The 20,260-nt window shown below is 42.8% G+C and overlaps 1 protein-coding gene across 2 annotated transcripts in view; it reads right to left on the bottom strand.

Moving 5' to 3' along the window:
* NPHP1 (nephrocystin 1) overlaps positions 1-20,216 on the bottom strand; it is a 38,314-nt gene extending 18,098 nt beyond the window's left edge. The window contains exons 1-14 of one of the 2 annotated variants that reach the window (XM_084829108.1): positions 18,585-20,216; positions 17,432-17,505; positions 15,801-15,861; positions 15,262-15,398; positions 14,570-14,796; positions 13,035-13,132; positions 10,333-10,436; positions 8,727-8,769; positions 7,526-7,610; positions 6,814-6,908; positions 5,212-5,340; positions 4,918-4,992; positions 2,665-2,775; positions 1,687-1,769 (exon numbers count right to left, since the gene is read on the bottom strand). In XM_084829108.1, coding sequence (XP_084685234.1) covers positions 1,687-1,769; positions 2,665-2,775; positions 4,918-4,992; positions 5,212-5,340; positions 6,814-6,908; positions 7,526-7,610; positions 8,727-8,769; positions 10,333-10,436; positions 13,035-13,132; positions 14,570-14,796; positions 15,262-15,398; positions 15,801-15,861; positions 17,432-17,505; positions 18,585-18,752 — 1,490 coding nt within the window. In that variant the 5' untranslated portion in view covers positions 18,753-20,216. Of the gene's footprint in view, positions 1-1,686; positions 1,770-2,664; positions 2,776-4,917; positions 4,993-5,211; positions 5,341-6,813; positions 6,909-7,525; positions 7,611-8,726; positions 8,770-10,332; positions 10,437-13,034; positions 13,137-14,569; positions 14,797-15,261; positions 15,399-15,800; positions 15,862-17,431; positions 17,506-18,584 lie in introns of both variants that reach the window. The other variant, XM_084829107.1, reaches the window with a different exon arrangement.
* Between the last annotated feature and the right edge of the window lie 44 nt (positions 20,217-20,260).

The raw sequence follows: 20,260 nt of genomic DNA, 5'->3' as shown, positions 1-20,260 counted from the left end.
TATATTTTTATTTGTTTTTATTGTATCCTCTTTGTGTGGCTTTTGTCTTGTATTCCACTTTGGAAGGGTTCCATCCTTAAAGGCAGCCTTGAAATAATTTTAGATAGGTATATTAATTATTATTTAACAGTGCTGCATGAACATTCCAGCTCTGGGATAACAAACCAGGGGAGCACACAGCCACTAAGGATCAAGACAAATTTTAAAAGTTTAGAAAATGATGGAGATGGGGGTGAGAGTGGGTCGCTCTACACAAACAATGCCCAACAGATGCCCATGACACTTGCAAAACACAACACAATCACCAATAGCAATCTGCTATTCTGACTCCTGGGAGAGGAGAATCACAGTTTCCCTAGGTACAAAACAAAGGGCATCCAGTGCTGGGAAAATGCAATATCTCTACCATAGGAACAGAACTTTGAGGGAAGATGTCTAAACTGTACAATGCTAAAATGGGTAACGGAGCATTAAAAATTGACCATACAGAAAGTCCTGAAGAGAGAACTCCCTCATGGGATTGGTTAACACATTAAAAATTATAAAGCCAGATGATAGTCTAAAGGCACATGAGGCAGCCACCTTGCTGAAGCTAAGCAGGTCTGGGCCTGGTCAGTGCTTGGAAAGGAGACCACCTGAGAACCACATGTAGCCACCTTGAATTCCACAGTGGAAGAAAGGTGGGGTACAAATGTAATGAATAAATAAATAATAAATAATGCAATTTACAAATTAGAACAACAGTATTAGGCAGACAATACGTTCCCCCCCTCTTATTTTTAGTCCTTTTGTTAAAACCAGGATACATCTATAGTCAGGAATGAGGAAATAATAATATAAAACAATTGCTAAAACAGTCATACAGCAAGTCCATATGCAAGTTGTTGGGTGTGTGTGTGTTTTTAAAGAAAATGTGGGCCCAAGTTTCATTTATTTTCAAATCACACTTCAAAACTGTTCAGGGTGTGAGACTTGTTTCACAAGCCTAACACTCTCAGAAACTGTTAACAGGCTGCATACATATCATCTGAGATCAAGTTTCAGCATTAAAACCCAGGCCATGCGACATGTTTAGCACAAGCCTCAAAATGAATAGTTCTTGAGACAATATCCAAACCCAGCTCAAGGATCTGCAGTATGCTGCGAAAAGTACATCTCAAGGGCAGACTCCTTGGGCCGAGTCCCTGGAATGCAGACACTAGTAGAATGCTTGGGTGGAAATAGCATTAGTCAATTATCATAATTAAATAGCATTAGTCAATTTTAGCCCTGCCTTACCTGTCATAGAAAAGGTTCTTTTTAAAAAAAAAGAAAAGGAAATTACATTGGATGTAATACTAGGTAAGCTTGACTGAGGTCAGCCTTTTTGAACTTTGGGAGGAGGAAAGGAAGTAATGCATACTAATTTATAAGCCACCTTCCATGCTTATTTTGGCAGAGAGGAAAGGTATAAATGTATAAATAATATTTTTAAATAAAAAATAATGTATAATAAAGGTTAGTGTTACTGAATCATCAGCTCTGATGACTGGAACTCCTGGGGTTACCTGACGCAACAGTTTCACTGCTGGCACATGGCCTGCAGCAGGCAAAGCCAACCATGTCAACTGCTTGAATTCTCTTCGTATCTTGGCTCTGTTTTGCTCCTCCTCCCACCCCCCGCCCATCTTCACAAAGGAAACTTACTTGGAGGAAACTGGAAATCCACTCGGGTCAAAAAGTTTTAGAAATGCCCAGCCACAACTCAGTTCTCCTCTCTCACCTGTTGACTAGAAAATAGGGTGAATGAAATGGATTATCCAGGTTGTTAAAAGTGTAAAACGACTGGGCACAATCCAGTCCTTGTGTTTGCACACTCCCCCTGTATCCATGCTAGCACAGTGACAAGGCTGGTGGAGGCCTCTCCCTTCCTCCCCAATTTAGGAATAACGACTGCCCTCTCAAAGCTAGGTGGGTTTAATCATACAAAGAGGCATGGCTAAGGCAGGGCTAGGCAACCTGGCACCTTCCAGATGTTTTGGACTACAACCCCTATCACCACTGGATATTCGCAATGTTGGCTGGGGCTGATAGGAACTGTAGTCCAAAACATCTGGAGGGCTGGTCAACTGGCTGCTGCTATGACCAAGGCAATGGAGCCTGCATACTCAGATAACCTTACTTGGTTTTTTCCCCTTGCAGTCCCTAGGAACTGGTTATTTCTGCACATAACAGAGCAACAGGTTCAGGGGCCTGCCATTAAACATGGCAAGTTAAAGAGAGAAACAAACTGTCAGTCCTTTGATATCTCATGAGCTACCAAAAAACAGGAAGGTTAAAAAAAAACATCCTCATGGTCTTTATCATCGTTTTCATTTCTGACTTGAAATCATTTTGATGTATTAATTTTTGTACATCAGTCCTCATTCATACTGTTTAAAAGTGTCAGATGACAGAGACTCTTTATCACAAGTATATAATTTACCGATCAAGCTGCCAGATCACTCCACAAGGGAATGGCAAAGAACTTTTCTTTTCAACATGCCAGTTCCAATGGAAGGTTGACATTCTTTTAATTCTGAAACCCGCTTGTGCGTCATTTCTGTGGCTTATGATGCTAAGCTCTTCATATAAGCAGAGTTGTCTAATACCATTTCACACACTGAGTCACCTGCATGAACGTACATTGCGAATATAAGTGATCCCAAGTTCAAATAATATGCCAACGTCTGGAGATGGAGAATTGGATCTAATAAAACAATCGCCATCAAGCACGCATGGTAAGATGCCGGTGATCTATGAAATGGGGGGAAAGCAACAAACAGAACTGAGCATTTTATTTAGGAGTCCCTTTTCAAGAACACCAATATCATTCTTCCCTGTATTCTTTTAAAAGAAAGCCATCAAATTCAGTCATAAGCATCACCCCGAGTCAGCATCTTTCCACACCGTCTACCTGTGTGTAATGACGTTAACTCCCCAAGTGCTTGGCAAGCTACACAACTGGGCGGGCACTATGTCTTATTCACCACAAAGATACTGGGATGGATCCAGACTTGCCCTTCTACAAAAGAAAGGGCTCCTTCCATACATGGAAGGGACTGAGATCCAACAGAGACCCCACTGGGGGAAGGAGGCGGGGAGGCGATTTCACTGATTCCCCTTTCGCCCTGAAGACCTTAGCACCACCTCCCATACTTGTTCAGAGGGTCCCCCAGCCCTCCAGAGGAGGTTTTTAGGAGTTACAGGGGACTGCAAGGAGGAGAAGCAACTGGCAAAAATCAGTTCCCCACCCCTCTTCCTGCGGGAGCATCCTGGGAGTGGAGTTCTGCTCACAGGAACTGCAGACCCAAGCCATATGCATCAGCCACAAGTGAGTGCCTATTTTGCAATGGCCTCCACGTCTGAATATTCCTGGAGCCTTCTCCCCCTTAGTATTTTGATTGTGAAGCAAGCGAAGTTCAACTATCTAACGAGAGAAAATTCAGCACCATTCCAGCTCCTGTGCCCAGTCACCCTCTCCCAAGGAAGCCCAGGAGTGCCCTGAGGGATGGAGGGAAGATCTGTGGGTGAAGGCTACCCAACCCACCCTGCCTCGCTGACTAATCTATAATGGAGGGGGGAAAGAGAAGGTAGATGTCTGCCCGCTCTCTTCTCTTTTTTTGCTTTGCTGCACAGTAGTAGTTCTGAAGCAGTCTAAGGCACCCTGCCATTCCCTGGAAGGCAGAGCCAAAGACTGAGGGGTGCCTCTTCTCAGGGTGGGACATGTCACATTTCTAGCCCTGCCTTCTCATGGAGGAGAGACGTTAACCCATCCCTGTCGGCTCCAACCTCCACTGACCTAGAATGGTCACCTTGTGTTGAGTTCTTTCCCCACTTAAGTGTAGTAAGGGAAATGGATGATGACACACAATCATGTCATGCATTTGCAGGCCCCTGCTGCCACAGTGGGAGGGGGCACTCACAGTGTCAAGACACGACATCATGGATTTCCATTACTACATGTTACAGGGCAGAAGAGGGGGAACTTGATGTGAGATTGAAGAAATACATGCAAATATACCCAGAGATTAAAAATACTGCCATGCTTTAGACATATCCAGCGGCCTTGTGAAAACTGATATATGATATAATTACAACACAAGGGAAAATGTACATTTGAAGTATATGCCTGCAGACAGCTCATTATAAAGCTGCCCACTTCCCCCTCCCACCTGCTGTAGAATTTCAATATTTCACAGGAAACATTGCCACCTGCTGAAGAATACAAGACATTTCCTTCTATTTATATATAGCTCAGAATTTTTCGGGCCAAACTAGAAGAGCCATGCTTCCTTTAAAAAAAAAAAAAGTGAGAGAGAGCAAGTCTTGGGGAACACAAATTCACTTGGGGCCAAGGCACTGGGAGAGGGGATTAACTTCCTGAGCAGTTTTCCTGATTAAAATCACCCTCCAAGCTGCTATTTGCTCATGTTTTCTCCAGCAGGGCAAATGGGAGATGAGAGGGGCATTTAGATCAGGAAAACAGCACAAGGGTTAAAGGGAACCCCCATCCCAGCACTCTGAACCCCAATTCAAACTGATGTTTTATTTTCATTTTTTAAAAAGAAAACATCAGGAATCCGATCACAGATATCCCATATCTTGTTGGTACTCAGTAAATAAGTTTTGGTCAATACAGTTTAAGATTTAGCTGTCAAAGAACATGCAACATGCAGCATTGCAGCATTTAAGTTCATTCAACTTGGCTCAGTTTCCCATCCTCTGAATTAGAAGTAATGCTGAAGACGCACTTTGGTAAAGGTTTTTGTTCGGTGGGGTTGGGGGAATATCAGCAGATAGTGTTAGAAATAATTGTACACACTATAACCCTGAAGTCACACAAAATGCATCATATCAAATATCACTATCTCCCATAATCACAATCTGTATACTTACCCGTGGAGAAAAGGTCCATGTTTTGGGATTTTTAGGATGCCATGTAGCTCTAACTGTATGAATGTTACTCAGGATCTAAAATGAATAAGAAAACATGGGGAAGACTTAAACTGTAAGTACTGAATAAAGTAATGTAGATTAAGACAATAAAACAACGATGAAGAATCAGAAGTTAGTTTATCAGTTCTGCTGACAGAAGCGGCTCTGTCAACAGAAGAACTTCACGGAATTCATCCACCCACTGCATGGAATTCAAGTTTTAACCTGTCAAATTAATTGATTTGTAGAACTTACTCTGCTACCATCAAAAAGACAGAGTCGAACATGTCTACTGAGGACCTGTATGCTGAGTCCAGGAAAAGGAATCCCTTTACAGTTCCACAGGGTCATAACTAGCGATATACGGGTTGGCCTCGCCTGAATCTGAAACAAGAGACAAAACAACAGAGCAAGACGTTAGGTCTACACTAACGTTTCTAGATACTCAGCAATTCTCTAGGAATTTTATCAGGTTTTATAAGTCTGTTACTGAGATTTATGTATCATGTTTAACTGATATGCAGGCGATGTGATGTGCATGATATGGCACTCCAAAAACAAAACAAATGACCACCAGTAGCACATCCAGTTTATTAATTTTATAGCTTTAAAATAAAAACAGATTTTAAAATGTAACGCTTTGGTATAAAACACCAGCTTCAGTCACAAATAAGAGTGTGCTAAATACCACTTATAAGTTGAGCCAGAACCATTCAGGAACAGGCTAACAATTCCCTTCCAATAATAAACTAATTGTTGGTTTAACAACTAATGCTTGTATTCAACAGCCAATCAAGCTGTGTTAATAAACATCATGGCTTGTTTCATCTCATCCTTTACATTGATATCAGGTTTTAGCTTATTTCAGAGGCAATGTTCATTGTTAAAAAAAAAAAATAAGTTTAAATCTATCATGGTTAGCCAGTGTCCTAACTTTCTAAGAGCCACACAAAGCTTACAAGTGGCCAAAAGTTCTAAGGCACCAATCACTTTATTGTGATTGTTGGAATCTTAAGTCTGGATCCCAGTCTAACCTTCTCCTGAAGTAACCCAGTAATGCCTCCCAACATTAGACTTTCTGTATTTGGATGTGAATGCCCAAGCACTAAATAGAGGAGCGATGCATCCAATGTGAACCATGGCTTCGTGAATGATTACTGTCCCTCCTTAAGACACATACACAAGGCAATCAGTATGTGAACCATTTGACATGCTATTTGTCTATTTTGTACTCCAGTATTAATACCCAAGTACAAACATTCTCATAGGAACCAGCTATGAAAAACAACAGAGATGCTCCACATGGCTCACAATTTCATGTTTTAAAAATATTAGCAACTGCAAAATGATAAAAACAAATGCAGATTGCCTACAGCAAAAAAGAAAATTAGTATTTTATAGCTACATTTACTTCCTAATATGTTTTCCAGAGTTTTAGTACACCACATCTAGCAATTTCCCCGTCTTCTGTTACTGTGAAGATATCAGACTCTCAGACTGAGTTCATACAACATGATACCCTGTTGATTATCTATGGTTGAGTGTGGGTTTTTGTTGAACTGTGGGTTATCGTGTTCTCTGAACCCAGCGCGTTTTCTGCAGGGTGGCTTGTTATCCTGCAGAAAACGCAGAACAACCCAACAACAAACCATGGGTTCTCAAGGTGGCTTGTTCAAGAAAAATAAGCCATCCTGCATAGTTAACAAGCCAACCTGAGAAAAATGTGCTGGGTTCAGACAAAAAGATAAACCACAGTTCAGTGACAACCCACACTCAACCCATACTCAGCCACTGAGTGTGGGTATTGTCTTGTGTGAACCTAGTCTTTATGTGGCTTTATTAAGAACAAATACTTACAGTGCCTTTTTCAGGGCTCCACACTAGATCTCGGAAAGAAAGATTGGAAGGCGTGAGCTCCGGTTGTAGGAAGTAAGAGGCTCGAAACTGAATTCCTAAAAGAACAAGATGTACTTTTCATTTGGTTGTGGTCCTTAATCCCTTTATGTGTCTTGGTTGTCTTCAATGGGGTTTGAAAGTTAGAAAACTTAGGACCGCAGTAGTAGCTCAGTTACAGACGAACATCTCAGTGTGAAACACACTGACTTGGTGGTAAGTTTTATTGATTTCAGAACTTACTTTCAAGTAACTGTGCCCAGGATCACAACCCTGTGGCTTTTTCACAAATTATGCAGCAGCAAGCCAGGTTTGGCACCAAGTGTTCTCTCAAACACTAATCTCAGCTCCCTGGCAAATATACCTGCATGACCTGTGCTGGAAAATCTGTTTCTATCACATTCACACTTTAAAGCATAGACACTTATCGTGAAGGAACAGAGGCATTTTTAAACTCTGTTAAAAGGTTTCTACCATCACTGCTGGCCAGCACCTAAAAAGGAATGAATGTGACAATAAAAACGTGATTAAAAACACATAAACACAGTAACAGTGATGGTATTCTGCAGTAACAACTCCAGTCCTCTCCTAGTAAACATTCACACCTCCTCAGGGAAACCTGCATCACACTCTTGAGAATTCTGGACTTAATGGAATAGCTTTACGGAACTCCTACCTTCTTCCAATAGCTGTGCAAGTGTTGAAGGTCGGAATCCTGCAGGAACTGCTCCCATGGTTGTCAGTGCATCTAAGGTATTATTCTATTCATTCAGAACAGAGATATTTCAAGTTTTTATATCTCTGCTGTTCACTTCCGTCTCTGTCTTAGTCTATAACTGCAGCTCTGCCAGGTTTGAGGGGATTCTGGGCAAGGTGCCCCCTAGGGCTGCCCTGGCTGTTCCGCTACCATTCCACTTTCTTTGCCCTGGTGCTCCGCAGCTGCTACCCTGCCTTCTCCCCCCCCACTGCCGCCGCCCCCGTTCTGCCACCCTCCGCCCCTTGCCCAACACCCTGGCCGCTCTGCTCTTCTTCCCCCCACAGCTTCCCAGGCAGTGGTGGCAGGCAGCAGTCCCCCATTTCTTTTTTAACGTTTCATCAGATGGGCATGCTGCACAGCTGCTTCTGAGGCTCTATCAGTGGGGCTCAGAGGCACTATGGGGGCATTAAGATAGCAGCTGGTGGCAGCAGGAACTTCAGCAGCACGTACTTCACTGTGCAGCACATCTGCCCAACTAAATGTTTAAAAAGAAAATGAAAAAAGGATGTTGCATGGCAATAGGCCTCAATCCCCATATGCTGCTGCCCATGCTGGGTGCTGATGCTGTGCCTGTTTCCAGGCCTCAGACCCTGTATGCAGCTGCCCATGTTTGGGGCTAGTGCTGAGCCTGTTTCCTGCTGCCACCAATACCCACAATCTGCCATCACTGTCTCCCCCAGCAGTTGTTTACGGGCCCACCAGGCTGTAGGGCCCAGGACCTGCAGCCCAATGTCCATCCCTAGCGAAGCACTGATCTCCAGCTATTAGGGCACTGAACACCAAGTATCCTGAAAAGCCACTGGCGAAACAGAAATACTCTGCAGCTGCAATTCTATGCACACTTACCTGGGTGTAAACCCCACTGAACACAGTGGGACTTGCTTCTGAGTAAACATGTACAGGATTGCACTGCACATGTCCTTTTCAAGTATAATGATCCCTAGTTTGCTAACTGTGCAATACAGAGGCAGACCATTTGACAGCTGGAGTAACAAGTTTGATGGAATGAATATGATGGTGTCTTTGGTTTGTGACCAAAATCAATCCAGTGACCAAAAGGAGGGTCTCATCAGAAATTATTAATGACATATAAATGTAATGCTATAATATACAATCTTACCTCTGTGATGGCCTTTTTAACAGCACTCCAGTGTGAGTCTGTTCTGCAGGTGGTATAAAAAAAAGGAATATAATGGAAACCAAACCCACAGATTAATTTACTAAAAATATGCAGACAGGCAAGTAGGCAATATGTGTGTCTGTTGATGGGTTGTTGATTACTATAACACTAAGTTAAATTCCCAGTGGGAGACTTCTGTTAATCTGCATTCTGACCAAGTGGTAACTGAGGTGGGATCTTAATATAATTTTGTCCTGTGGCTACAGCAGCCTTAGCCTTCTTACTCCATGCTCACCTTTCACTATCATATGTAACCCACTTTATTACAAAATGTGGGTGCTTCCAGACAGAGGGCTCCTGATCTTAGCAGTCAGAGCAGTACAGAATAGCAATTCTATATTTTTTTAACTAATTTTATGTGGCAAGAAACAAGACAGAAGCAGTCATGGGAAAACATGGGAGGGTTACAAGTGGAAGACGACAACATCTGGACCCCTCCATAAAATTCTGTCAATAAGCAGGGCAATGGCGCTATAAAAAATTCAACTGGAAGCACCCTATAATCATTTAGGATGCAATCCTATACACAAGTACTTGGGAGTGAGCCCCATTAAAATCAATAGGACTTATATCTGAGTAGACATATATACGGTTGTCCTGTTATTTAATTTTTGGTGTACAACTGCAAATACGGTCAGAAGTCCAAGAGAAATGAGGAGGACAGCTACATTTAAATACATTCTTTACTTCTCTCTGGATTTCTTCTTTATGATTCTTATATCTCACCGCCTTGATGGCTTTTTAGAGAATAAGGCAGTATGTAAATGTTAATAATAAATTAAAATTATAAATTATTTTTCAGAGACACACACGTACACACCCTATCTCTACTGCAACGGTTTGATTTTCTTATTATACAGACATGCCTTTTACACGGCTTCACCCAACTTCTGCTCCATTTGCTCTTCTGGTAGATAAAGACCTGGTTCAGATGACATCACAGCCCACCGTGGATTAAGTTACCTACACTGTCACATTGAACTGGGTGTCCACAGGTGCCATTGGTGCCTACAGGCGCTTGGCTTCCCATGTCATGCGAACCAAGGCAGCATAGGTTGTCTGAGGGTTAGACAATCCTCAAATAACCCATGGCTTGTTTCAGGGTTATTTGAGGGTTGTTGAACCTTCAAAGAACCCCAGCCACCTGGCTTTGCAAGACACAATAAGCTACAGCAAGCCAGGAGCCCATAGGAACCATGCAAAATGGCAACCACAGCTGCCCAGCACAATGAAACAGTCCCCACAGCTAAATGGGCATATCCTACATGCCCATAAAATAAGTCCTACAACTCCCAGCATTCCCCAGCCAGCATGAGGCTGGAGAATGCTGGGAGTTGTAGGACTTCTTTTCTTTCTAAACATGCACAGTATTGCACCTTAAGCCACAGTGAGCTGGCATAACACGTAAATGCTATCAGTAAAGGACCAGATGGATGGGTGGTGAAATCCAACTGAGAGTGCACAGACTATGCAAGGCTGCTTTTGTACTAAATAAGCCCATTCACAAAGTACAAGGTGATCATTTATTTGCAGCCAAAGCCTCTACCTTTTCAGAATTTTGGCTCCTCCTGCGGTTTCATCTGCCACCTCTATATCTTCCTCCGTTTCCTCTTCACTTGGTTCTTGGTCTTCTCCTTCCTTGACATTTATCTGCAAAGTTAACACAGTATAATAATTTTCACCTGATTATTATAAGAGGAAGATAAGTTCTGATAATACAGCTAAATAGGTGGGCTGGAATGAGCATGAGCTGGAATGTTCTGTTTCAGACACCATGAGTTGGATCCTGAGTTGCCACAAACGGAAGGTTGCCTTCCATTCACTGAAGGAGACCGTAATCCAGCAGAGGCACCTACTGAAGGGAGAGAGGATTTGTGCCAATTCCCCATTCCAAAGGGTCCCACAACACTCCATAGCAGATTTTTAGGAGGCACAAGAGGTTGCAAGGAGAAGGAATCGGCAAAAATCAGCTCTCTCCCACTTCCTCCAGCAGAAGCATCCCACAAGTGGAGTTCATGGGAACTCTGGATCCCAAGCCTCTTTACGTAGGCCACAGCCTCTAAAGCTCAGGCTCCCCTGTAACTAGGGGATCATTTCACTGGCCTTCCTTGCAGAGCTTCATAAAGGCTGCAGAAATAATGTGTGTAAAGTGCTTTGAGTACTTCAGAAAGGAGTCACAATAACAAGGTCACACAATGTTGCCGCATTGTATCGTGACAGGATAGCTGCTCTGGCATGTTTCCAAGACCTTATCTTCATCCGAGCCATCTTTTTTAAAAAAAATCATACTTAAGTGTACTAATTTTTTAAGCAGCTCATAAAAAGATTTAGTAAGTTCAAGGGTTAGGGTACAGGAAAGCAATATATGGCCTAGAGGTCATAACTGGTCCGCCAAGACTTTCCCAAAGGAAATATTCTCCTCCACCGCTCATCATAGAGCAACTGCCTGACAAAATCACAGCAAATCTCTGCATTTGCTAATACAAACACTGGGCAGGTTTGCACGACCATTTTCAGCCACAGTGGCTTAAATAAGCCACTGTTAAATAAGCCACTGTTGTTTGCAGCACGTACCGGGCACCCATGGGCACCCAATTTGTACCCCAATCCCTGCTCATACATTGTCATGTCATCTGAACATGGCATGGGTAGGTTGTTGGCATGGTTAACAAACCACCCAGAATACATGGGCTGTTTTAAGGTTGTGGGTGGTTTGTTAAGTATGCCAACAACCCACCCTTGCTGGGTTCAGACAACAACCTATGAGCAGGGGTTGGGTTATGGAACGGGTGCCCATGGGCACCTGGCATATGCCACAAACCACTGTGGCCTATTTAAGCCACCATGTCCAAAAATAATCGTGCAAAGCAGGTTACTCCTGCTCTCTGCTTAATCAGGAACCTGTGTGTTCTCTTACAGTTAGAGAGTGATCTGGGTAACAGCCAAACTTTATATTTTTTTAAAAAATGAGGTTGCTTCTTTATCCAAGAATTCTAGGAGTAATCCATGCAGCACCTGCAGAGACTAACTGATTTTGTCTGCAATCTTCATCTTCAGGCTGGTTCTAAATGCAGACTTTATGGCTACAACATCTAGCCTAATCTTTGCACTTTTCTATTTTGCCTCTTACTTCCATATCCTGTCTGATGAAGAGCTCTGGAGAACCTGAAAGCTTGCTTACTATTTTGTGACATGTTGTTTGGTTCTAATAAAGGTATTGCCCAAGTGTGGATTTGGGGGGGGGGGGGGGGGTAATGGACCTACATGACTACCTTTGCTTTTTATTGTTGATTCAGTATCTCAAGAGAGTAGTTTTAAATGTTTAGAGTAGCTTTTCTCAACCTGCTGGAATAGTGAGCAATCCACACACATTTTCCAGCAAACTCTTGCAAATGAGCTGGTTCCACATACGTTGGCAGACGCCCTTTCCCTAAACCAGCCATCCTCAACTTAGTTCCCTCCATACGTTTTAGACTACAATAGCCATCATTCTTGACTATTAGCCATGCAGCCTAGGGCTGATGGCAGCTGCAGCCCAAAACATCTGGAGGGATCAAGGTTGAGGAAGGCTGATTTAGGGAACGGCAGGAAATGCCTCTCTCTTGGCATGTCATTGATATTTATTTATAGATTCCTAATGAATCTCATCCCCACACCCACACCACTATCTTTTTTGTAAACCTTGGAAGAGCTGAAAGCTCTGAGAGTTTACCCTGACAAAATGCTGGAGTGGATGGAATCCACGCACGTTTTGCAGCAAACTCTTGCAAATGAGCTAGTACCAGATATGTTGGAGCTGTGAGGTCAACAAGAAGAACTTAGGTCCAGGCAAATTTTATTTTCCATAGCAAAGTCCAGGTTTTTGCAGCAGGAAATGTAAAGAGTATTTTACCCTCACTTTCACCTAGAGGAATACTGAAAGCCTACTGTCTCAAGAAGATGGATAGATTTATTATTGCATTTATATCCTGCCTCTTTTTCCTCTTGCAAGGAACCCAGGGCAGCTTACATGGTCCTCCTCCTCCTCTCCATTTTATCCTCACAAAAACCCTGTGAGGTAGGTTAGGCTGAGAGTCAGTGACTGGCCCAAAGTCACCCAGTGGGTTTCATGGCCTGTGTGGGGACTAGAACATGGATCTCCCAAGTCCCAATCCAACACTCTAACCACAACACGACACTGGCTCTCAAGATGCTCACAATACTACTAAAACGTTGAAACTGAATAGAGAGAAATAAAAGTATACCAACCATAAGATAGGTTTTTGGCACAAGGCCTCTCTCCCCTTTGGAATTTTTTGCCAGCCACCAACCATCAGGCTTTTTCTCCAGTATGAGGAGGACTTCACCTTTCTTCAGTATTAGAAAGAGATAAAATAAAATGAAAACCACATTAATATTCAAATGTTTAAAGGGACTGTATCTCCTGTATGTGCCGAATATATAATGAAAGAAGTAGTCGACTTCGTTGTTTTCTGCCACAAACATAAGAAGAGCCCTGCTGGACCAGATCAAGGGTCCATCTAGATCAAGGGTCCATCAAGTGGCCAACCAGCTGCACATCATCAACATCATCATCACCACCACCACCACATTACTACACCACCCCATAGCTGAAGCTGTCTGGGAAACCCACAAGCAGGGCATGAGTGCAACAGCACCCTCCACCCATGTTCTCCAGCAACTGGTGTATATAGGCATGCGCTGCCTCTGACTGCTATTCTTAAAAAGGAAAGAAAATGGCTTGACACAGTATACCAGAACGTTGTCTTGGAAATTCACAAACAGTGAAGCAAGCTCTGTTCCATTCAACTTAATCAAAACATTTCTATTTGATTTTAATAGACTTGGATTGAACCAGTACTAATAAATGGGAACTGTGACGTCATATGTACAAAGTTTAATGTTGCATTCTGTTTCTTTGCTGAAATTTACAAAAATTTGGGGTCACTAGGGACATATTGTACTAGAGGTAAAGCCATATCCCGATTTGTAACTTTGCCCCAGTTCACACATAACGAGAAGCCACCCTGGGTGATTTTCCCTGCGGGGATCTTGCTGTGGCTGCAGCCATTTTGAATATTCAGAGCATGGCAGGGGTGCGTTGCACCTTCTTGTTACATGCGAACCTGGCAAGGGTGGATTGTTGGGGTGGTTGACAAGCCATCTGCAACCCTAAAACAGCCCATGGTTGTCAACCGCCTGACAACCCACCCTCACCAGCTTCGCACATAATGAGAAATGCCCACGGGCAACCTACTGCCCGTGGGCACTGCAACCCACTGTGGCTAATAAGCTGTGGCAACTGTGCAAACTAGGTCTCTAAATTCCACTGAAAATGGCCCCAGGGATGGGGATGGGGCACACTGTTATCCTCCTACTTTCCACAGTCCCCTGCAATACAAAGGTCTCTTTCCAACCATGATGATAAAATAACAATAGCTACTTGTTTCTGTGAAGCCATCTGATAGCCAATAAACATTTAGGGTTGTGAAGAACTGCTGGGCCTGTGTCCCTGTCACAACCTGTAGAACTGCCCTGGTGTCACGAGCCAACTCAGCACATCACACCCATGTAGCAGCACAGACCAGCTTTGTACTCTAGCAACAGCCACCATTACCAGAGTGGTGTAGCACCTTCAAATTAAGTTGTTGCACACTGCAGGGAGGCATCAGGGATGACTGACTTTGCAACATCTATACCAGCTCCACCATAACAAACGGCTGCTACACAGCCACGGTGCTTGGTGAATTCTGCCCACAGAATCTAATAATGTTACATTTTACTTGCTTTAAATGTCAGATCCCCTTCTTGCTGTGCAGCAAAATCACCAAGAGTGATACAATTTGTAACAGCTGAATCATCTGGTTTGTCTTCATCATTACTGTCATGTTCATCTTCCTCCTCCTCTTCTTCATCTTGTGTACTTTCTTCCTCCTCCTCCTCCTCATCTTCCTCTTCCATCTCCTCATTTTCCTGCTGTATCTTTGGGCTGTCTTTCCTTTTCACATCCCTAACCAAAAAAAGAAATAGAACCAACAATGGCCTTTTGATAATTGCTTATGTTAATCCACCCATGATTCAGCCAATATCAAAGAAATCTTCCCCTTTCTTTTTCTAGCGGTACAAGGAGGAATCAGGTGTTGCAATTGATCCCCAATTTCATTTTTTGAATGTATTTAGACTTCTAAGCTGCCCCATCCCTTAAACAAGATGAAGGTAACAAATAACAACAGTGCTGTAGGGAACAAAGCATAAAGGTTATTCTCATCTGTAGCCTTTACAAGGGAGCTTAATATTGGTTCTTTCTGATACTCATGTTCAGACTGGAGCAGACCAGCAATAGTCCAGTTTGGTAAGAAATTCAATACCTGTTTTAGGCTGAAATCCTATCCACACTTTCCTAGGAGTAAGTCTCATTGGACTCAATGGGACTTATTTTTGGATAGATACAGGATTGTACTGTTCATCTACTTACATGCTGGAGCTCTTGATCACATTTTCCCGGCCAAAGATTACAGCAAGTTTCCCCAGCTGCTGAGAAAGCTTTAACAAATGTTTTTCTTCTTCTTCCTTTCTCTGGTTATAATTTCCCACAGGCGCAGGCTCATCTGACTGTGAGACAACAACACAGCAGATTGCTGGGAGCATCCAAGTGCACTTTAAGATTTGAACTATGCTTGATCGAGGGTAGCCTGATATTAATCACGTTCACAGAAGGTATATTAATTACATACAGACATTAGCATGGTCCTATGCTAAAAAATACACCTGCACTTTGTCTTTGGGTTATCTTTACCAATAATATTGGATATGTATAGCTGTCCAAGACAATTGTGTACATTACAGCAGGATTGAACTGAATGTAGGAGGACATAAATCTAGAGAGCTATATACTAGCCTGGACAGGAGAAGTGCTGTAATGTTAGGTCCTACCTGACAAAAGGTTTCTCTGAACTTTATGTCCAGTTTATTTGCCGGAAACAACAAGCATTGTACTTAAAAAAAAAAACTTACTTTCTTCAGGTTCTGAAGTGCAAAGGCATTTTCATCCACAGACTTCTTCAACTCCAAACATCTACAACAAAAACAAAGCCTGCATTTTATATATCGCCTACACAGCCAGAATGACAGATGTTGAGCCCAAGTGTTTCCAAAACAGTATTGTGCTTAATTTTAATAGACCAGCCATTTAATTTGCCACTCGCCCCAGAATGAACAGAAGTGTTACCACAGCACTACAATGTACTTCACTAGCCAGGGAAAGGCAATGGAGCACTCTGGCTGTTAGATGATTCCTTCTGGTGTGCAGAGAGAGAGAGAGAGAGAGAGAAATACTGACATTGGAAGCCATCAAAGTGCTCCGCTATATTTCCCTAATATATAGGGAATTATACAAGTTGAGTCAATCAACTCAACTTGAGTTGAGTGACTCAACTGCTTTGTTTCCTAGAGGATCTCAACTAAAGATCACATCCAGTGAAATTTTTCCACTGATGGAACCACTTCCATCAGCACAACCACTGTGTTGTGTGTGGGGGGATTCCCTCTCTTCCCTGCAGCCCCCTGCATGCCCTCAAAATCTGCTCTGCAAGATTTGCAGATTTGCAGGGGCTGCAGTGGGCTGCAGAGAGGAGGAGAGAGGGAGAAAGGTCTTGTGCACAAGCAGACAAAGTGCAACATCAGCTTCTAGATTAGGGTGGGGGGAAGGGAAGGGAAGGGAAGGGAAGGGAAAGAAAGGGAAGGGAAGGGAAGGGAAGGGAAGGTAGATCAGGGTCCACTGGTAACCACCTCGGGATAGGCAAGTTGGTGCCTTCTCGATGTTTTGAACGTATGGAGCCAACATGGCCAATTATTAGGGATTATGGGAGTTGCTGTCCAAAACATCTGCAGGGCAGCAGGTTGCCTATCCCAGCTAGCAGTACCTCCTGGCTGCTGGGATTCTGGCAAATAATGCTGCAGTAAGTGGGCCTAGATGTGACCCAGTAAGACACTTCCATGTTTAGACAAGACCACATACTCATGATCACTTAACAAATTAAGCATGTCTTAGCAACTGTTAAGAGAACCTTAATATTACGGTATGTTAAAGCAACAGTTAAAGCATTCCTAATCACTATAAATATGATACTGCCATCATGCCTTGCTTTTCAAATTTCACACACGATGGTGGACCATGCAGGCTCCAATTTTTTTAAAAAGCAGCCCATTCTATTCTAGATAACCAACTGGAGAAAGGATATCAACATTTTTTTCTCTTTAAAGAAATAACATTATTCACTGCTCCCAGAAGATATTTTGTCAAAACACAGTGAGTTTCTTCACAGTTCTTTGAGAATAGATCTCATCAGTCCTCTAGCACATCATAATGGTCCCAAATGTTTATGTTCATGAACATCCTTGCATAAATACAACTTCATCATACACCTCAAATGTAAAATATATACTTGGAAATAAATCCAACTGATTTCAATGAAAATTTATTCCATATAACAGGGCTTAAGACTGTAGCCTAAAATAATTTAAATTATTTTAAGACTGTAGCCTAATCTGTTCACATCTGAAAAACCTACTAAGCATCAATAAATGTTATTTTTGCAACTTTGACATTGAATACATTTAGAAAGAATTTCTAAAATATACATTACCTCTGACTAAAGCTTTTCCTTTTTTCAGAATCCAGGGCTCCTGCTGCCTTGCTTTCTTGAAGCAAAGCACCCACCTAAAATATTTTATTATTAAGATTCATTTTGTCAAAGGAAAACAGTTGTACAGCCTCATATATGTAAAACTTAAAATCCTATACATGTCTACACAGAAGTGGCATTGAGTTCAATGGGGTTTACTCCCAGGTTAGTGGGCATAGGTCTAAGGCTACAATCCTAAATACACTTAAATGGTAGTAAAGCCCATTGAATTTGGAATCCGGAATCTGTTTAGATGCGGAGCAGTACAGAAACTTTATAAATAATAATAAATTAAGTGGGACTTACTTCTGAGCACATTTCAGATTACACTGTAAGGGATGGTCCCAACTCACAGAATGAGTTATACTAACCAGTTCAGCCCAGCCAGGGTATTTGTATGTCTGTCAGAAACGTGCTAGCAGAGATGTGGATTCTGTAGCAACTGCAACAGCCTGTGATTTTATCAGGCTTCTATAGATATTTTCTCTGTTGCTGGGTTTTTACTGTATGATTTTTTTAAACTAACCGTTTAATTTTTTTTTTAAACTAACCGTTTAATCCGCAAGAGCATCCTTGTTGCATCTTCTAGAACAGGGGTGAGAAGATAGATCTCGAGATATTCGAGACTTCAACGCCCAGAAGCAATGCCAGCATGGTCAATGGCCAGGAATGCTGGGAGTCGAAGTCCAAAACTTCTGGGGATCTATTTTCTGCCCACCCCTGTTGCAGTGGTTTCGTGTATCAGAACAAAACTAATCCAACATTAGCCCTACTTAGAGTAGGCCCATTGAAATGAAAGGGACTTAAGTCAGACTAACATTGGATACGTTCTAGGTTTTAACTTCAGTGTTCAGGAAGTATTGTGACGAGCAGTTGCTGAAAACAGCTGGGGATCTCCAGCTGGAGGGATCCCCTTTATCGGGGCCTGCCTGCCTGCCGTTGCCCCAGGCCACACGCGTGCGAGATGCACAAAAGGAACCGTCCCCACCAAGGGCCGGAGCCGTCTCTTCACTGTGCCACAATTAGCCCTCTTGGAGCGAGGAGGGCCGGCTGGGCACCCGCCTCCCGCAGCGCCCGCCCGCGCTCCGCAAAGTCGGGGGAGGCGCACAGTCACCTGCTCTCGCAGCTCTCGGCCCCGGCGCAGAGCACTTTGCAGCGGGCCCGTCCGGCCCCGACGCCCGGTCATTTCTCCGGCGACCGCGAGGCCTATAGGCCGCCTTGCGCACGGCTGCCTCTGGTCGCTAAGGAGACGGGATGCTGCGGCCCGGGATAGTGGCGTCATCTCTAGGCGCCAGGAGGATTCCTAGGGAAGGAGGATGGAGAATCGGGCGGGCTTTGCTGCTATGAGAACGGGACGAATCGAACTACACGCCCCGGCATGCAGCGGGGCCGAGAAACCAGAAATGTTCTCCATAAAGGGGAAAAAGAAAAACTTAGAAGCAGACATTCCTTCTTCTAAGGGAATCCTGAAAACCGTATTTCTGTGAGGTGGCTTTTTTTCTTTTTTAAGTCCAGAGAATTCTCAGCACCTTCACACCACAGTTCCCAAGAACACTATTCATATAGCATAATACCTTTATTAGCCTAACACAAAGATCGCAAAAAATGTGCAAGCCTTTGAGATCTCCAGATCTCTTCATCAGGCAACATCTTATAAAAAAGCAGGTGGATGGTGGAACGAAGGCTGACTAGGTGTTTTAGTCAGGAAGTCTGCAGAGTCAAAAAAATCTTATGATGATGCGGAAGAACTATTGATAATATGCCACGAAAGTTAAACTGGCCTAAATTCAATAGGTTGTGGCATACAGATACATGCTACTAGAAGAGAGGAGCCTACATTGTGTGCAACAGCATGTACAACATCCATTATTACTTTTTTGTATTTTATTTCAGATTAACTGCACAAACATCTCAGGCTGAAATGCCCACTAGATTACTAATGCAAGATTTCTAAATGTTTTATATTCTCTGGGACAAAGCCCACAAATTTATCTTTGCATGTCTTCTCTCCCTCACCATAATGGTCTCTTCTTTACAGAACACAGGATTTCCCTCCTTTTGGATGTTCTCCTTCTAAACTGCCCTTCGGAGGCATCTTGTCACTGATTTACAGCACAATCTATACATATCTGCTCACAAGTAAGTCCCACTGAGTTCAGTGGGGCTTACTCCCAGGTAAGCAGGTATAGGATTACAGGACTTATCACAGCATTCATATATCCTTCTTCACCAGATGTGTAAATGAACAGCATATATGATAGACATAAATTGTGTGTGTGTTGGCTGAGGTAAACCCACATTAAGCAAAGTTATATATTGTTACCTCACCTTAAAGTATTACCTTTCTGGCACCAGGTACAGACATTTTCATTCAGCCAGGCTTTTAGTTTTAATCTGGTGATTTTATCTGGCTGTTATAAAAGTTTTCTCTGTTGCTGATTTTTACTGTTTTAAAAAATCGATTGTTGTTGTAATGTTATTGTGAACTGCTTCAGGAGCATGCCTGCATATGAAAAGTGATATATTCAAATGTCTGAAGTAAATACACTGGAAGATGAACCAATTGTCTCAACCCACATATTTACTACCTCCAGTCCTCAGTCCTTTTATGCAGTGGTTGAAGCTGACTGCTGCCTACAGGAGATCATACTACAGTAAAAAAATAAAAGTTCAGCTCTGAGGACTGACTCAAAGATAAAGAATAGGTTAACTTAAGTTAACCCTCATGTTTACAAGGTGGTAAAGCTTTCACACAGATTGTTGGAAATGAAATGGTTCATGCCTTCATTC

This window comes from Heloderma suspectum, chromosome 1 (assembly GCF_057233095.1).
Source record: "Heloderma suspectum isolate Gila_16-S chromosome 1, 16-S_ref, whole genome shotgun sequence".
NCBI lineage: Eukaryota > Metazoa > Chordata > Lepidosauria > Squamata > Helodermatidae > Heloderma > Heloderma suspectum.
This window is presented reverse-complemented; position numbering and strand designations above follow the sequence as displayed.